The 19,093-nt window shown below is 42.4% G+C and overlaps 1 protein-coding gene across 1 annotated transcript; it reads left to right on the top strand.

Annotated features, from left to right (window-relative positions):
- The first annotated feature begins 8,957 nt into the window (after positions 1-8,957).
- Positions 8,958-10,123, top strand: NXPH1 (neurexophilin 1). Its single transcript, XM_061585681.1, has 2 exons — positions 8,958-9,011; positions 9,362-10,123. The coding sequence occupies exons 1-2, from the start codon at positions 8,958-8,960 to the stop codon at positions 10,121-10,123; spliced, it is 816 nt and encodes a 271-aa protein (XP_061441665.1).
- Positions 10,124-19,093: the final 8,970 nt, after the last annotated feature.

Raw genomic sequence — 19,093 nt, 5'->3', positions numbered from 1 at the left:
AGAATGACTATTTTTAACTGGGGCTGTATTATATCACAGGTTGCTGCTGAGTGTTTGGTTTGACTTGTATGAAAAATGGCATCTTAAACCAGTGGCATATGTAAAGTGGAGCTCAGTGCAGATTTTGATTAAAATGTTGCTCAGTGGCGTTTCAGGCAAATTCTAGAATTATTTAATATTGTTTTCTGCACATATGTGGGAAATGGCAAAGGCAATATTAATAAAAGAGGGCTTATAGGAGTATAGAATCAGAACACCGGCGCCTTGACAAAAGTTATTTACCTAGCTAGAGTTTCATTTCATCATGAACAGAACTCTGTGATGCCTATATTATGCAGAGGCCTTAAAACTCTGTTGGACATTTTTAACCCACTCTAATTTATTCCAGGAAACCTTAATCTCCTGCAGAACGGAACTGCTGTGAAGTTTTCAAAAATCATAATTATCTACCAAAGAGTGAGGGGTGGGGGGATGTATAATGACGACATTGGCACTGGGCTTCAGGAGTTTAGTTTCAATTCATTCTAAAAAAAGTGAAACAGGGCAAGAGTTAATAGGATATTTCATACAGTTAACATTTCAATCCTCCTCCAGATCTCCAAACTCACTTGCATCTCTGCCATTTAAACACGCTCTGACTGAGCACTTGCCAGATCTCTAAGGCTAAAGCAAGAAAGCATTTTTGGAGAATCTGCTCTGTGTCTTGTAACTCCCTTTGATATTTGGATCCCATACTATCTGGTACCCTATTGGTATAATGTGTTCTAAACTGAAGGGGAAGTGAGATGTTTGGACATATCAGACATGATATATCTCTATTATCTGTCAAGGTATTATAATAGACTAGAGTAGACTAATAGAAAAATAATAAATAATAAAAAAGGGCTTATCCAGAAGAACTGCAGCCTAGTTCATGACAGCGAGCCATAGCTCCATAAGGATAGAATGCAGGATTCACCAACCTTTTGGGCAGAGCTTGGAAAAGTTACTTTTTTGAACTACAACTCCCATCAGCCCAATCCAGTGGCCATGCTGGCTGGGGCAGATGGGAGTTGTAGTTCAAAAAAGTAACTTTTCCAAGCTCTGCTTTTGGGGCTGGTGGACACATCTGCAAACCGGAGAAGCTCTTGTGGGCACTACACACATACCACAACCAAGCACACAGTGTACCTCTTCTGTTGACTATAACAGAATGCTAATTTAAAAAATCTTGTTTAAAAATTAAAAGGTTTGCAGGAGGACAACAAATCTTTTGGGGGGGCTGTGAACCCTACAGGGAGAAGGGACTTCAAGAAGCAACCCAGTGAGAACTGATCATGCTCAGTGCACACAGTATGCTGACTGACTGACTGGTAACGGGGAATCAAGCAGCCAAACAAACAGACAAACAACCTGGAGAGGGGATGGAATGAAGTGAACAGCTGCACGTCACACTGTGACATTTTGTTGCAGCTCCCACTTGTTTCAAGCTGTCTTAATGCACTCCTCGAAGCAATGTTTCAGATGTGGATATTGCTCCGGAATCATCTGCTGTTAAGAGCAATGGAAAGAATTCATTTGGCTTTTGTCTGCCAGTTTTCTGTCATCCTTCAATGCACCTTTTGTCATGTAACAATCCAGTCAGAGGAGCTTCTGTTCTGATGTAGGAAGACAAAAGCTTCTCTGCATGTGCTGGCAAGATGCAGCTCTCTTCTTTGAATTTTGGTTCATACCAATGCTATAATAACATGGCTGTATAGTAACGTAGAAAGACTGCAGGTAATCAAGAGGCATTCTGTACCATTCTGGAATATCTTCAAACCAATCTCATCTTCAGCATGTGAAGTGTCAGTAGGCAATAGTTCAAGCATGAAGGATGTCTTTAAGTAAAACCCTGATGGGCTTTGAGGTAAATGAATGACTGAATCTCCCCCTCAGGAGTCCCCAGGAAGAAACTAATGCTCATGAAAAACACATCTAATGAAGTCAAGTGCCACTCTGGAAATGTCCCCAGCCTTTAAAAGCAGGTGACATCAAGACAGGGTGCTCTCTTCAAGCTAAAGGAAACAAGGCAGACAGATAAATTCCCTAATCATGAAAACACAGTCTGTCATCTTAATATGCCCTTGGGCAAATTATGGCTCAAGTCGAAATGCTGGTCAAAATACTAACGATTTTTCATTATTGATGAAACATGGGTCACCAAGTGAAAGAGTTACTAGATCACCTTGGTTTCAGTCATTATTTTTGGAAACTCTTTCAAAACTGGCTGGTGCCCTGATCCTGAAACATTCATGGTGGTGCACTGATTGAGTAATAGCAGCATCTGGTGAGAAGGCACACCTAGCCTGCTGTGACTGTCATGGGCAAATTACAGTGCCACCGGTATATGTTATGACTATTAAAATGTTTAGGAGTATTGCTTATTTATTTATTTATTTCCAATATTTACACATGGCTTTTCACCACACATGGTCACAAAGCAGGTTATACAACAATCAATTAAAAATCCAACAATCAAAGTGATAGTGTGTTTTAAAGCAAACAAAAACCACAAGTAAAAATGTACGTTCAGTAAACGGCTTAGTGCAACTTACTGCCTGCTGAAATAGAAAGGTCTTTGTCAAGTGCCCAGTGTTCAACGGGGGAGGGGAGGCTCTCTGATCTCAGCTAGGAGGGAGTTCTTTTTATTTATTTTCTTACAATTGAATCCCACCTTTCCTCCAAGGAGCTCAAGGTAGCATACATGATCCTCTCCTTCCCATTTTATCTTCACGATAACCCTATGAGGTAGATTAGAATGAGAGACAATGACTTGACCTAGGTCACCAGTGAGCTTCAGGCAGGGCCGGCTACAGGCATGCCGGGGCCCTTGGGCATCAGCTTGCCCTGGGTCCCAATGTGTGTGCATGTTCGTGCGTGTGCAGGCCCCCCCACGCCCACCTACCTGTCTCCTGTCTTTTAGTATTGCCATTAACCAAGATGGCAGCCGCGGTTTCCTTAAGGGGATGAAGCCTCCGCCACCATCTTTGTTGATGGCATGCATGCGTGCTACGTGCGCACAACTCTGCCGTCAAGTAAGATGGTGGCAGGGGTTTCAGTACTTTTGGGAAACTGCGGCTGCCATCTTCATTAAAGGTAATACTAAAAGGCAGGAGACAGGTAAGTAGGGGGCGTGGGGGGTTGCAGATCACTGTGGATCGTGGAAGGGGAGCAGAGGGGCCGCTGAGGGCCCCCTGTTACCTTGTAGCTCCAGGGGCCCTTGGGCCAGTGCCCCACCTGGCCGCCCGTTAGAAGCGGCCCTGGCTTCAGGGTTATGTGAAGATTCAAACCCTGGTTTCCCAGGCCATAGTCCAATACTTTAACCATTACACCACATAATACCTAACAAAGCAGGGCTGGGAAACTTTATTCCCTTCTGGGGAAACTTCCATGCCAGTGGTAGGCAGGGCCAGAGGCAAAAGTGGGCTGAGCAATGGATGTGATTCTTACTTTTGCACAGTAGGCTACATTCCAGCTTTGCAAAAGTCAGAGGTTTCTACATCCACACAAACCCATCTCTCCATCATCCATCCAGGCAAGTGAGAGGCACTATCACAGTTCAAGCAGTAGCAGATGATGACATGGTGGGGCTCCACCGCTCACTGGATCTCCAATTGGTTGCATTGCTGCTGCTTACCTAGAGAGAGAGAAGTGATGCGGTGGTGAGGTCAGCATGGTGCAAATGCATGAAAAAGCCAATCTGGCTTTTGCACCATGATGACCTCGTTCCTCTCTCTCTACTTCCTGGTCAGGGGTGTAGTGGTCCAGGGTCTCACGGGTCTTAGACCCTTACTTTTTTGGGACCAGAGTCCTAGCAGGGTCCCTATGTCTCCAGCGTCCTACGAGCCAATCATAAAAGGTGTTAGCCAATGAGAAGAATCTTCTTACATGGTCACTTGTCCTTTCCTGCTGATTGGAGCCGATCAGAGTGAAAGGAGGTGAGCCAGCCACTGAGAAGACTCTTCTGTATAGCTAACACACTCTGACAAACTCACCTTGCATGCTGATTGGTCAGGTGACCAGTGGCAGCCCACTGCGCCGTTTGCTACTGACTTCAAGGACACATTCTAGCTTGGCAATAGCCCTTGAGGAGGCTGTGAAGCAAGGCGAGTGAGAGCTGTGCCCCCCCCCAGTGGCAGCTAATGAAACAGTGTGTGTCAGGTGCAAAGAGATGCAAATGCAACACCATTCCATCACACATTTTACATTGCTAAACATTACAAACGAAAGAGAGGGCTGCTTTTTGAAGCAGTGTCCACTGCACATGGCCAGAATGTGTAGTTCCAGTCAGAGTGTTTCAAAAATCTTCATCTGGTCACTGGCAGTTTGTGTGTGCAAAGCCTAAAATCAGCCAGTGTTAAAATTAGCTTCCTTGTACTCCATCCTAGCACAGAAGAGAATTTGTCACTTAATCCTGTGGTGCACAGCACATTTAAACAGATGGCTTAGAAATGAGATGGAAGACAAAGACCAAATATGTGTTTGGGGGGGCAGCAGAATGCACTGGCTACCAGAAATCCCTGTTTTTTCTGCACTTGCAGGAAATAGGATAGGGAAGATTGACTAGTTAACTGCCTAGGCTCATATTCTGCCAACAGATTTATGCTAGAGTGGCACATTCCCCCCTTTAAACCCCCTTCCTCCTAATTTGCTCTTGCTCCCAATATGCTGCTTAAGAATTATTTTCTAAGTCTTTCCCCCTCTCTCTGTGACATCTTCATTGCTGCTTCATTAACTGGTGCACCATCAGTGCATTTCATTACAGCCTCTCTCCTTGCTCACTGTGCTGATCTCAGACACAGATACAAACCGGCTATCAAATGCTAGGTGGTATTTATCTTCCCTGCAATTCAAAAGAAGGGGAAATTGGCTAAATCATCCCAGGGGCAAACATACCCATATTTGTCTCTCTCCATCTTCCAGCTCTCTCCAGCAGCTGGAAAGGATATTTAGTTGGGAACAGTTGTTGGATTTATATATAAAAACACAAAAGGATTCCAGGTTTTGAGAGTGTCCATGTAGCGTCCCTTTGGAAAAGATGGATCTGATCTAAAGCAATTCTCAACGAGGTAGCCAGTTTATAAACTGACTGATGCTACCAAAGGAAAAGTGCTCCTTGTATGCCTTGGCATTTCCACAGGGCAAGGCATCTTTGGAAAAAACTGTGGTTTTTTTTGAAAGAGGAGTTGATTCTAGTAGTAAGTTAGATGCTACCTTCACTGTTGGAGGCAATATGCCTCTGAATCCCAGCTGCTGGGAATTGCACGTGGGGAGAGTATGTTACGCTCAGGTTCTGCTTGCGTTCTTCCAATGGGCATCTGGTTGGCCACTGTGAAAACACAATACTCAACTGGATGGGCCTTTGCCCTGATCTTCTTATCAATGGCTATTAGTAAAGATGACTGTGTATGATCAGAATTATTCACCTGAATAACTTTTGCTGGGAATTGCAAGTGGGGAGAGCAATGTTTTTAATTTATTAGTTATAAAAGTATATACCACCCTCTCATAAAAGATCAGGGCAGTGTACAGCAACAGGTATGCAATAAAATAAAAAAAACCATTAAAAACAGAACAAAGTAATCATTAAAGTGACAGGCTAATCAAAAGGTTTAAACCGCTACATAAGTCTGTCAGCATAAAGAAGTCTTCAAGAAACACCTGAAAGTCAAAAGCGAGGATGCCTGCTGAATCTCTGTTGGAAGAGAGTTCCATACTATGGGACCAGCGGCATTAAATTCCTAACTTCTAGCTGAGGCCAGCTGGTCTCTGTAACAAAGGGGACAACTAGCAGTGCTCTTTCAGGTTTATTGTATCTCTGCTCATGCTTGGGGGCTGACCATAGGCATCTGGTTGGGCACTATGACAACTGAGTGCTGTTTTTATGGATGAGTTAATCTGTCAATTTCAGTTTCTCTCAGTTTCACATTTTTCCAATCTGCAGTTCAGTTGTCCACATTTCCATCTCAGTTTGTGACATTTTTTTAAGTCCTCATGAAAATTCACCAGCATTTCAATGCAAATTTCTCTTAATATACACATTTTTGTATGTAATTCTCCCTAATATAAACATTATTGCAAGACAATTTTGCATCCAGGCATAACAATTTTCTTAATGTAATGCATTTTTGTATGTTATTTTCACTAATACATGCACTTTTAGGCATAGTTTACCCCAGTGTATGCAGTTTTGTACACATTACTTGACTGGAGAGCTGCATTACAAAATTCAGAGATGTATGAGTTTTGAAGTATGGCTATGTTTTATTTCACATATTGTTTCAGAAAGCGTGAATTAAGTAGGTTCACTTTTAATGTGAACTGAATAGAATTTCTCCCCCATCCATAGATGGACCTTTGGCCTGATCCAACAGGTTCTTCTTATGTTCTTATGATAATCGAAAGGGTTGGCAAATCAGAACTGCAATGATGACACCCTCCTAGTCCCCCAAATTCTTTGATGTAACGGCTCAGTCTGTACCATTAGTTTCTTATTCTTAAATGTAATGCTTATTCTGCTCCTAAGTGAAAAGGTGGGGGGAACCTTTATAAAGAACAGGCTATATTTATATATTTATACTAGAGGCTCTGCCCCTGCTCGCTTCACTCACCAATTCCACTTGCCATCGCCAAAGCTCCCCCTTTCTCTGCACAGTTCATCAAAGCTCCCCCTTCCCCACATGGGTTGCTGAGGCTCCTTCCGACCCCAACCCGCTTGCATCAGCTGTTGGGCCACTGCCACTGGCCTACTACCAAACCAGGCCAAGGCCAAGCCCCAAGCCACAGCCCTTCCATCCACCGCAGGCCTCTGCCTTGGGCCTCCACCTGCACAGCCAACACAGGCCTTCTCCACCACTGATTTGACCTCCAATGTGGCCTCCACCCACAAGACCTGCATGGCTGATGTTGGCCTCCACTGTGACATGGGTTTCTGTCATTGACAGATATATATACTGATATATACCTGATATTATTTTTTTATTTTTTTATTTTTCGTTTCATTTCTAGACCTCCCATAGCTAGTAGCTCTCTGGGCGGTGTACAAAACTAGATTAAAATACAATAATATAATAAAATCAATAACACATAGCAGCAAATTAACTAACAAAAATTAAATGGAAAAACATTAAAATGCCTGGGAGTATAGCCAGGTCTTAACCTGGCGCCTAAAAGAAAGTACCGTAGGCGCCAGGCATATCTCCTCAGGTAAGCTGTTCCAGAGTTCGGGGGCCACCACAGAAAAGGCCCTAGATCTAACAACATTCCTCCGGGCTTCCTGATGAGTTGGTACCCGGAGGAGGGCCTTAGATACTGAATGAAGTGAACGGGTAGGTTCATAGCGGGAGAGGCGTTCCACAAGGTATTGCGGTCCCACACCGTATAAGGCTTTATAGGTCAAAACCAGCACCTTGAATCTAGCTCGGAAACAGATGGGTAGCCAGTGCAAGCGGGCCAGGACAGGTGTTATATGCACAGACCGATAGGTCCTCGTCAACAACCTGGCTGCCGCATTTTGCACTAGCTGGAGTTTCTGAACAGTCTTCAAGGGCAGCCCTACGTAGAGCGCATTACAGTAGTCCAATCTAGAAGTTACCAGAGCGTGAACAACTGAGGCGAGATTGTCACTGTCCAGATAGGGGCGTAGTTGGGCTACTAGGCGAAGATGGTAAAACGCATTCAGTGCCACCGAGGCCACTTGAGCCTCAAGCGACAAGGAAGGGTCAAAAAGGACCCCCAAACTACGAACCTGTTCCTTCAAGGGGAGTGTAACCCCATCTAGAACAGGATGAACATCCACCATCTGGGCAGGTAAAGGGCTCACCAACAGTGTTTCGGTCTTGTCTGGATTGAGTTTCAGTTTATTAGCTCTCATCCAGTCCATTATCGCGGTCAAGCAACGGTTCAGCACATCAACAGTCTCACCTGAAGAAGGTGAAAAGGAGAAGTAGAGCTGCATGTCATCAGCATACTGATGACAACGCACTCCAAAACTCCTGATGACCGCACCCAGAGGCTGCATGTAGATGTTGAAAAGCATGGGGGACAGAACTGACCCCTGAGGGACTCCACAATGGAGAGTCCAGGGTGTCGAGCAATGTTCCCCAAGCACTACCTTCTGGCGACGATCCGCCAAGTAGGAGCAGAGCCACTGCCAAGCAGTGCCCCCAACTCCCAACTCCGCGAGCCTCCCCAGAAGGATACCATGGTCGATGGTATCAAACGCCGCTGAGAGATCAAGGAGAATCAACAGAGTCACACTCCCCCTGTCCCTCTCCCGACAAAGGTCATCATACAGGGCGACCAAGGCTGTTTCAGTGCCAAAACCAGACCTAAAACCGGATTGAAACGGATCCAGATAATCGGTTTCATCCAAAAGCGCCTGGAGCTGGCCAGCGACCACCCGCTCCAAGACCTTGCCCAAAAAAGGGACATTAGCTACCGGTCTATAGTTGTTCAAAACATCTGGGTCCAAAGAAGGTTTCTTTAAAAGCGGTCTTACTACTGCCTCCTTGAGACTGCCAGGGACTACTCCCTCTCTCAAGGAGGCGTTTATCACCTCTTTGGCCCAGCCGGTGGTCACAGCCCTGCCGGCCTTCACCAGCCAAGATGGGCAAGGGTCCAGAGCAGACGTGGTCGCCCGCACCATTCCAAGCACCTTGTCCACTTCCTCGAGCTGCACCAACTGAAATTCATCCAACAATGAAGGACAAGACCGTGTTCTGGACACTTCAATGGAATCAACTGTCATGACATCAGAGTCTAAGTCCCGACGCAGATCAGGTAGCCCTCCAGCTGTAGCTGGACTACAGCTCCCACTGCCCCTGACTGTTGGCCATGGTGTCTAGGGCTGATGGAATCTGCAGTCCAACAACATCTGGAGGGTGTCACATTAGCAACCTGTGATCTAAATAATGGATTAGAAAATCATTGTCTAAATGGGGCCACTGAGTTGTGGGTGTGAAGGAAGTCAGAAGGTGGTGGAGAAGCAGGTAAACTGAAGGGGGAGGTGATCTTGGAAATACTTTGCTAAAACACTTAAAGGAGGATAAGGAGAGGATGAGTCTGAAAGGTACACGGTGGATTTGGAAATGCCTTCAAAGACCAATAGTGTGTGTGAATGTGTCCTGGGTAGAAGAAGACAAATGGATAACAGTCCTTTTAAAAAGAAGACATGCATTACTTTCTTTTTATAGTTTACATATCATTTAAATGCAGCATAATGCTTTAAAATCTGTTTGAGGTATTCTTACCTGCAATCCATTATCTGTTTTGAGAAGAATAGAATTGGTGTTTAGACAGTACTTCTCTAAACATATATTTTCCTTTCTCTTACTTTCAGGTCACATGTGCAAATTTAACCAATGGTGGAAAATCAGAACTTCTAAAAACAGGCAGTTCTAAATCCACGCTAAAGCACATATGGACAGAGAGTAGCAAAGATTTATCCATCAGCCGGCTGCTATCACAGACTTTTCGTGGCAAAGAGAATGATACGGATTTGAGCCTGCGATATGATGCCCCAGAAACATATTCTGAGCAAGATCTCTGGGACTGGCTGAGGAACTCCACGGACCTTCAAGAGCCTCGACCCAGAGCAAAGAGACGGCCCATTGTCAAGACTGGGAAGTTTAAGAAAATGTTTGGCTGGGGCGATTTTCATTCCAACATCAAGACAGTCAAGTTAAATCTGTTGATAACTGGGAAAATAGTGGATCATGGTAATGGGACATTTAGCGTTTACTTCAGGCATAATTCCACTGGCCAAGGGAATGTATCTGTCAGTTTGGTGCCCCCGACGAAAATTGTGGAGTTTGACTTGGCACAACAAACAGTGATTGATGCCAAAGATTCCAAGTCCTTTAACTGCCGCATTGAGTATGAGAAGGTTGACAAAGCCACTAAGAACACGCTCTGCAACTACGACCCTTCAAAAACATGTTATCAGGAGCAGACCCAAAGCCACGTCTCCTGGCTCTGCTCCAAGCCGTTTAAAGTCATCTGTATTTACATTTCCTTTTATAGCACAGATTATAAACTAGTACAGAAGGTGTGTCCTGATTACAACTACCACAGCGACACGCCTTACTTCCCTTCAGGTTGAAGCAGTCTGCGTGTCTGATACTGGACCCTGAGGAATAAATAATAATAATATTAATAATAATAATAATAATGCTAATTTTAAAAAATGAAAAATGAAAGAGGTCATACAACAGGGCTGTTACCTCACAGAAGAAGGCCACATCTATTGCCTGGAATGTGTCTGCACTCTGCTGCTGCTGTCAACTGGCTGCAAATATATATTAGTGGAAACCAGTCTAATGTCATTCCTGCCCAGTCAGTTCCATGTATATCAGTCCAATTGTAATCACTATGGATTTTAAATAATGCTGCACACAATTTCTCTCTATTTTTCCTTCTTCTCCTCCCTCTTCGCAGCTTGCCTCTTTTGAGATTCCTGTTAGGAGGGCTTTCATTGTCTGATATATGATGTTTCAGGAAAACCTACCATCAAGCAGAAAAGGATTAACTAGACAGAGGATGGTTTCTTGCACAGACTGTTATGGAAATCTTCTTTTAAAGTCTTGAATAAATGGTAATCAATAATCCCCACTCATGCATTCTATCACTTGGAGTAGCTGTACTGGTAAATAATACTGTAGGAATAAAAATGCTTGTTAAAATAGGGGTGGGGTGGGGAATGTGTGTGTTTAGAGCTCAGTATTCCTCTTTATATGAACACAACAAAGTATAGTGACTTTTCTCCAGCACACAGTGAGCACATTCAAGGTGGTGTTAGGTGGTCCTTTCTTTGGCAGAGGGAGCCTGTTGAACTAATAAAGATGAGCAAACATTTGGAATTTACATGTGAACCGAACCTTTTGATTTTGTATTTTGGTGGTCATCACTCAAAACAGGTAGAATCAGCCAACCAAGATACTCTTCAGTTGCCATGTTAGGAAGGAAAATGCCTGATAGGCAACATGTAAGTTGTAATTGGCTGTCTTATCTTTATTACACAATATTGTAACAAAAAAAAATTCAATATCCTAGTCTTCATTTGTATGAATGGTTTGTATTGTACATAGTTTAACCAGTGTCATTTGAGCTGCTTATTAATATTAACTTGTAATTGTCTCTGCTTGTTATTGGTTAAAAACAAAAACAAGGAAACAAGGAGTCCATTTTATCAATGTAGCTGTAAACTCCATTTAAGAAGACAGAATTCTGTACAAAGCATTTATTCCGCTAAAGTATTGTTGAAAGCTATACAACCTACAACATTTACAGTCTCTGTATTTAGATCTTTTATTTCCAGGTGACAACGATGTACATAAAAAATAAAACACTTAAATTCAAGTTTCAATATGCACTTTGTAGGTGATGGTTTAGAAAAGTGCTAACAGGAGAGTGATCCTGTGATGGTGGCACTGCCTTTTGTCCCAAAATATACACAGAAGACTGAAGTTTGCCTCCCCCCTCCGTGTTGTTTCTTCTAACCTAGGGATGGAGGAGAAATTCAGTTCAGTTCACATTTAAAGCCAAACCTATCAAATTCAGTTTCTAAAACAATATGAGAATTGAAACACAGTCATCCATCAATATTTGCACATGTCTGAATTTTGCAGTGCCATTCTCCAACCAACCAATGTTTACAAAAATGCATATATTAGGGGGAAATGTATGGAAAATGAACATATTAGATAACATACAAAAATACATTATATTAGGAGAAATGCGTACACTAGTCAAAACTGCATGCAAACATGTATTTAGTACTACTAAAATGCTGAAGAATTTCCATGAGGATTATTGTTTTAAAAAAATCTCAGAAATTTACAGAAATGAGAACTGAATTTAAAATTGAAAAAAGGGAAACTAAGAGAACTAAAACTGACAAATTCTTCCATCTGTATTCTAGAACAGATTCTTTATCGTGTAATTTTATAGCACTTTTCAATGCAGAAAGGCATGTGCAATACCTTTCTCATTTATCCATACAACAAACCCATGAATAAGTTAGTTGGAACCCCATGGATACATTCGATGGAAGCCTGATAGGCAAAGTTAATGTGATGGTGGTAGACCTCAGAAAGTAAGGCTACTACCAGTTAAGCAGAGGAAGGTGGGAGATTTAAAGGGCAGTGTGTGTGTGTGTGTCCCTTCTCCTGCCTGCTCTCTGTCCCCTTTTTATTAGACCACCAGTACTGGAACTCCTGCTTGGAGAAAACCAGATAGGGAGAAGAAGCTTCAAGCAAAGAAGACTCATGAGAAATGCTGTCCCACTGCTTGTGCTGCTCCTTATAGTGGTGCCCAGCAGCTGCGCTGACAGGTAGCATCAGACACACATGGTCCATGCCATGGAAAGATCCAGTTTGCCCCATACAATCAGTGGCAGAGAAGCCACTCAAAAAATGCCACTGCATGGATGTTATTCCATGTTGTTGTTCATTAATGCTTGTGGATCTCCACTCAGTCCAGGTGATTTTGGGCATGCAACAACACACTGCATAAAAATAAAATAAAACATGGTTACAATGACAACAGTTTGAGTAACACACACACACAGAGCCATTGCATTGATGTAATGATTATTCCCCTTTGTCCTTACAACAACCAGGTTAAATGGCAGCCCAGGCTGAGGGATGATGAGTTGTCCAAAGGTTCCCAGTGAGCTTCACTGCATTTAGGTATCTGCAGCCCAAGGCCATCATTCTATCTCTTACTCAAGGTAAAGTTTAAACCCATATGCCTTATACTGAGCAGACGATTGGACCATTTAGTGCAGTAGTACTGTTTAGTCTGACTGGCAGCAGCTCTCTAAGGCCAGTTTCCCCCAGCCGCAGTGGCAGCTGGTGGCTCCATGTCACTGAGGCAGTGGAATCTGCTCTGGGTTTTAGTCCAAACTTTTGAAGAACTGGTGCAGATGAGCTTGGCTTTGGACAATGGAGGCTGGTGGCTCCAATGTTAGTGGGGCAATGAATCTACGCCAGGTTTTAGTCTGGACTTCTCAGGGAGCTGACAAACAGCTCCTTGAGAGTTCAGACTAAAATTAGAGTGGATTCCACTGCCCCACTGACATAGAGCCACCAGCCACCAGCCACCAGCCACCACTGCCCAGACCTATTACTTGAGATCTGTTTAACTGAGGATGATATCAAGGACTGAACCTGGGACCTTCTTCATTCAAAGCCTGTGCTCTACCAGTGACAAGGAGGTTAGCTTTATCATGCGTAGAATGGCCTATGGCTGATAGCAATAAATAGAACTTGAAAATACCATGTAGAGTATGTGCTGTTTATTTATTCATTCATTCATTCTCAAATGTATCCTGAGTTTTACTTAAGAACAAGAATATAACACAAGGCTCCTGTTTAAGTAAAAGCAACACTAGTATGATGATATCCGACAATAACCCTGATAGCGTTGGACTCTAGGGAGGAAATGTCTTAGAGCTGAAACAAAGTCTTACTCCTTCACGTTGGGGTTTAGAGGAGATCTTCCTCTCCTGATGTCAGTGGGTGCATGGGTTTTTATGGACAGCTGCACATAAGTCCAAGCTGTGTGCTGTAGTGTGCCTTGAAAAATTAAGCTACCCACCACTCAGAGTCTCCGATAGGCAATATTATGCATCATTTATTTCCCTTCCTTATTTTTGACAGAATATATTGCCCATTATGTCATCCCAAGAGAGGGAGTATGGATGGTCTAGGCTTCCCTGAAGCAGCCTGAGTTGAAATCCCGGAAATATTCCCATTGTTTTGAAGCACAGTCCCTTCCCTAGGCCTTGACTGACTGGGTAGAGCCAAGACGCCAAAAGGCAATATGAGCTAGATGATCATGCCATTGCAAACAGGAATCTATCATTCTAAGAGCTGTTTGAACCAATATATATGCATGTGTATGCATCTGTATGAGGGATGTGTACCTCTAAGTTTTAATCCAGAAAAGAAATTGTGCCAAGATATTAAAAAAGTAAAGTTTCAGACCATTTGGACATTTATTGGAATCTTGTTTCCAACATTTCTTCGTTTAGCTTAAAATACTTTCATAACACCAATGCTTTGCAAATGATCAAGTGAGGCAAAAACTGTTTTTTATAGCTAAGGTTCTTCATGAAGATGGATCATATGCTACATTCTGAGATTGGTGGATTCCACAGCAAGCAATATAGACTCTGCTCACACCCAACCCATTTCCAGATCTGGTTCTATAGATGAGGAAAAATGCCTAAGAAGGCTAATATCTCCGATGGCAGTGCTTCAGACAGGGAATATGCTATCTGCAAATCAAACAAGCTCATTATTTAACCTTCCTAATGCATTTGCATGATCTGACAAATCAGATTTTTCGGGGCATAACTGTTCATTTTTTGGGAGGGAGTAGCAATTGTTTTGTGCTGAGTTGGAATTTAATTAACAAAAGTAGTGCGCTAATCAGTTTTTAATATATATGTAAATCTTTATTTTTCATTTGGCTCATCTGGTTCCTTGCTGAAGGTTTTTTTTTTTAATAGTTTTCTTTGCTTAGAATTTCTTTGCATAGTCATTTGGTCCTTAGAACCACTAAGCTGCAGTCTGCAGTAAGGCTAAGCTGGACAGGATATTTTCTGACGCCTGAATAAAAGCGATAGATTGATTATATATGTTTGTTTGATTCAAGAGTCCACTTAAAACTATTTTCTCTTGTGAACACTGATTCTAAATTCTTTTCCAGTTAAATATACAGAAGTAAAGGCTCTACATTTTGTATCGGTCTTACAGTCATGAAGCTGTAGAACAAAGAAGGACCAAAAGTTTATCTTGACCTACCAAGTTCTGGTATTGCCCAATCTTCCACTTTGTCAACAATGATGTGTCCATAACATTTTATCGTTTGTGACATGGATACCTTTTCATATCTGTCTAGACTTTGTTTCATTTTGTTTCAGATTGTTGTATTTCTGGAAGAGGACAGAATGGGTGCATGTAATGAACTGATCATCAACATGAACCCTTTGCTCTGGCTTTTCATTCTTCTTACAGCCTGATCCTAGTCATGTTTCCTTGAAAGTCGGTCGTATACTGATTTCAAAAGGACTTCCTTTCTAATAAAGATTCTTGAGATTGTTACTTCAACCTCTTTCTGAAAGTTAGGTTATTGATCAATAGCAGGAGACTTTATCAAATAATTCATGTAGATCATAACACAATCTAGCATGCTTGTTTTTTCAGCATAGCCTTAAGAAGTTTCGGTTTTTGTAATACTTGAGAGCCATGATTAGAAATCCATGGTTTTGGGTAGGCATGCTTGTGCCAAATATTGTGTTTATTAAAAGCAAATAGAAGTAGAGAACTGATGGAACATATTGTCATCTCCAGGTCTTAGGTGTGTTCTTTCTTTCCCATGATGTTCTTTGTATTATCTCTCCACATCACAAAATTAAAGTTCTCCATTGGGTTCATAATATTGCCATATGTTATGTGTTAAATATTTTCATGGATATATATTGTAAACCAGATTGATGGCATGGGCCTCTGCATTTTTTTGTTGCTGAATATGTAGACTTGTGTTACAGTCATAATCAGAGGCTCATGTAGCCTAATGCTCATTATACTCAATTAAAATACTATGAGCTTTTTCCAGATAGCTTATATACCAGCAGAATGGCAGCGCTGAAGAGAAAGAAGAATAGAGGGTTCAGATTTTGACTGTGTCATAGATGTAAATCTCCTCACTCATATTCTTCATTCATTGTACACTATGAAGGCAATTGATCTGTGAACATTGCTTGTCTTTAAGGAATAAATAAAAGAATGATGTTTTGCAGAAGGCTTGCTACTTCTGTTCCATTTTTATTGAGATGTATCCAACATGTCCGTATAAAGAATCTAGTTCTCATGACAAGTTTATCAATGGACTTATTGACTCTGTTGCAATCACATAACATTAGTACATTCCATGTTCTGGTGTTCAGCTTCATTAGAGGATTAATCAAATCATTCTTCTCAAGTCACATTTTTCAGCAACAGACGCTCCTGTGCAGAAGTAGTGGTATACTGGTATATCTATTAAATTGCTGTTTTTTTCAGAGACCTTTGCAGCTTTCCTGCTACAGATGTCTGGTGCATTGAAATCACCATTGTTTGCTATATTTTGAGTAGCTAACAAGTTCCATACATTCATCTTGCAAGCCCAATAGTAGCGGCCTTCAAATTTGGCCACCAAGAAAATAGTACTATTATAGAGGTAAAAAATCTCCCCATAGATCAAGTGTTTTTCTCCTGGATGAAGAGTCTAGGAACTGAAAATTACTCTTTCCCTGGTTAAGGGTAGAAGGGTCTTTTGCCACTGCTTAATGGAGAGGTAAATTGCCCGATGGGGACACAAGGGCTGTTTCACCTATTTTTCACTGCTATTATCTATAGGTTTCAGATTAAAAAAATTATTCTGAGGAAATACACAGGATGACAGGTGATAATCTCCCCTTCTGCCTCTTCCTCAGCAATGGCAATAGAAGGGGGGAACTGTTCATCCCCACTGGGGACATGCATTTGTAAGAGCTGCTTACTACATCAGACTAAGTTCCATCTATTCCACCATTTTGTTATCAGCAATCAGCCAGATGCCTTGGGGGAAGGAGGGCAGGGCCAGCTCCAGAGGTGACATTCCCTGCTAACATATTAGTGAGTACTGGCAGGCTTAACCTGGTGGCGGTAGATCACAGCAGCTCACTGTTTAAATTTCCTGTAATGCCCAGGCTACCTTTAACATGGTGCTACCCTGGGGCATTGTGGGAAATGAAACTGGTGGCCTCCTCAAGCCACCTAGCACTCATTGTAGCACCGACAAAAGGATGTCCCTGGGCAGGTATCAACAGTGAGCTTTGGCAGGGCACAGAGGCCTAGCAGCTGCCCCAGGATGCCAGTTGCTGCTGCTAGCCCTTGAAGAAGGTCATGCTGATGGTGGCTTTCCTTTGTTGCTTGCTCCCAGTGGCAGGGATTCAAATGTAGATGTTTGATTCCTAGATTGGCTGATGGGGACAGGTGGTGGCTCACCTCCTTTTCACTGCTATTCTCTGTGGGGTTCAGATCCTTGCAGGTCCTACATAATGAACTAAGCTGTGTAGTGGGTCCCATTTTACTATTAATCTGTTTCTGATCATAAGTGCACATAGATTGGTTACAGTAGTGCAAATTCTGTAGGGGAAAAAATTAAGCAGGAAGGGGTGGTAAGGGAAGTAACCAAACTTGTCAGGCAGGGCAAGCTCCAATTTTGAGGTTGCTCTAGAAAAAATATATCCTGTTTCAGACCCCCTCACACACTGGTGGGTTTCCTGTGGCTTACCTGACATAATTCTGTCTACCAGATAGCAGGGTCCAGGACTCTCCATTTTAATTTTCCCCAATGTAGAATTACTCCCAGGCTAGGGCAGCCAGCATTGTGCTTTCCATATGTTGTTGGACTAGAACTCCTATCATGCCCCACCACTGACCATGTTGGCTGGGACCTGATGGAGTCAGGAGGGCACCACACTGGCTACCCCTGATCCAGGGCATTGTGGGAAATTAAAATGGCAGGCCCTAGACCCAGATACCTTTCTAAGGCAGGCATAAGGCAGGCATCAGTGGGGCTGCTCTCTGGGGCCTTGCCAGCTGCCCAAGGATGTCTTGTACTGATGCTGGACCTAGTGTCATTGCAAATGTGACTCAATTTCATCATTTAACAGTTTTGATGTCTGGTTACTGGGAGGGGCATCTTCTATGAAGGTAGTATCCCTATTAGGATGGGAGATGGCAAGACTGTAAAGGATGTCCTTTTCCTCTTAATGCCCTGATAAATTACTTGGGATGATTCATGTTTCTGCAGCCATCAAATATACCATGGGTCCTGCAGTGAGAGGTTTTGACTTTTTCAATGCACCCTGAATTTCCTTTGAAATAAGTCAGTGGCCTTATTTAACATACTTCTCCTCTGTATCCTCATTTCTATCCATGGGTGCAACTCACAGATCAGTTCTGCACAGGATGTGTCAGTACCAGAAAAGAAGTCTGGATTATCCCTTTCCTATACAGCATAGGGATTGGGCAGAATTTGTCCTGTCTTTTTAAGTGAACTGACCCAATCTACACATCCTGGACTAGTACAGAAATTGAAAAAAATGGATTTCACACTTTTCTAAATATTGCAATACAATTCTGGACTCAAGTGTCGTAGCAAAATGTGTTAGAGACGTGAACGTTGAGATAAAATACATATTTAAGTACTATTTAAATATGAATTTTCAGGCAGACTTTTTTTTAAAATCACAGCTTAAAGCAGAAACAGGATGGAACAAATTTATGAATAAAAATGGATAAAGACTTTGTTGTTGTTATGTGCCTTCAAGTTGATTATGACTTATGGCGACCCTCTGAATCAGCGACCTCCAAGAGCATCTGTCATGAACCACCCTGTTCAGATCTTGTAAGTTCAGGTCTGTGGCTTCCTTTATGGAATCAATCCATCTCTTCTTTGGCCTTCCTCTTTTTCTACTCCCTTCTGTTTTCCCAGCATTTATTGTATTTTCTAGTGAATCATGTCTTCTCATGATGTGTCCAAAGTATGATAACCTCAGTTTCATCATTTAGCTTCTAGTGACAGTTCTGGTTTAATTTGTTCTAACACCCAATTATTGGTCTTTTTTGCAGTCCATGGTATGCACAAAGCCCTCCTCCAACACCACATTTCAAATGAGCTGATTTTTCTCTTCTTTTTTCACTGTCCAACTTTCACATCCATACCTAGAGATCAGGAATACCATGGTATGAATAATCCTGACTTTGGTGTTCAGTGATACATCTTTGCATTTGAGGACCCTTTCTAGTTCTCTCATAGCTGTCCTCTCCAGTCCTAGCCTTCTTCTGATTTCTTGACTATTGTCTCCATTTTGGTTAATGACTGTGCTGAGGTATTGAATCACTGCATCCTTGGATGATGCTGTACCAAGAATGGATGGATTAGTCTATGTTCACTCCTCAGGTGGTATCCACCTAAATCACTGTATATATGGATGCTGCTGTACTAGGGATGGATGGATCCATCTATGTCCACT

Source organism: Rhineura floridana, chromosome 10 (genome assembly GCF_030035675.1).
Source record: "Rhineura floridana isolate rRhiFlo1 chromosome 10, rRhiFlo1.hap2, whole genome shotgun sequence".
Lineage (NCBI taxonomy): Eukaryota > Metazoa > Chordata > Lepidosauria > Squamata > Rhineuridae > Rhineura > Rhineura floridana.
Note: the sequence above shows the minus strand (reverse complement) of the source record. Positions and strands in the feature narration are given on the sequence as shown.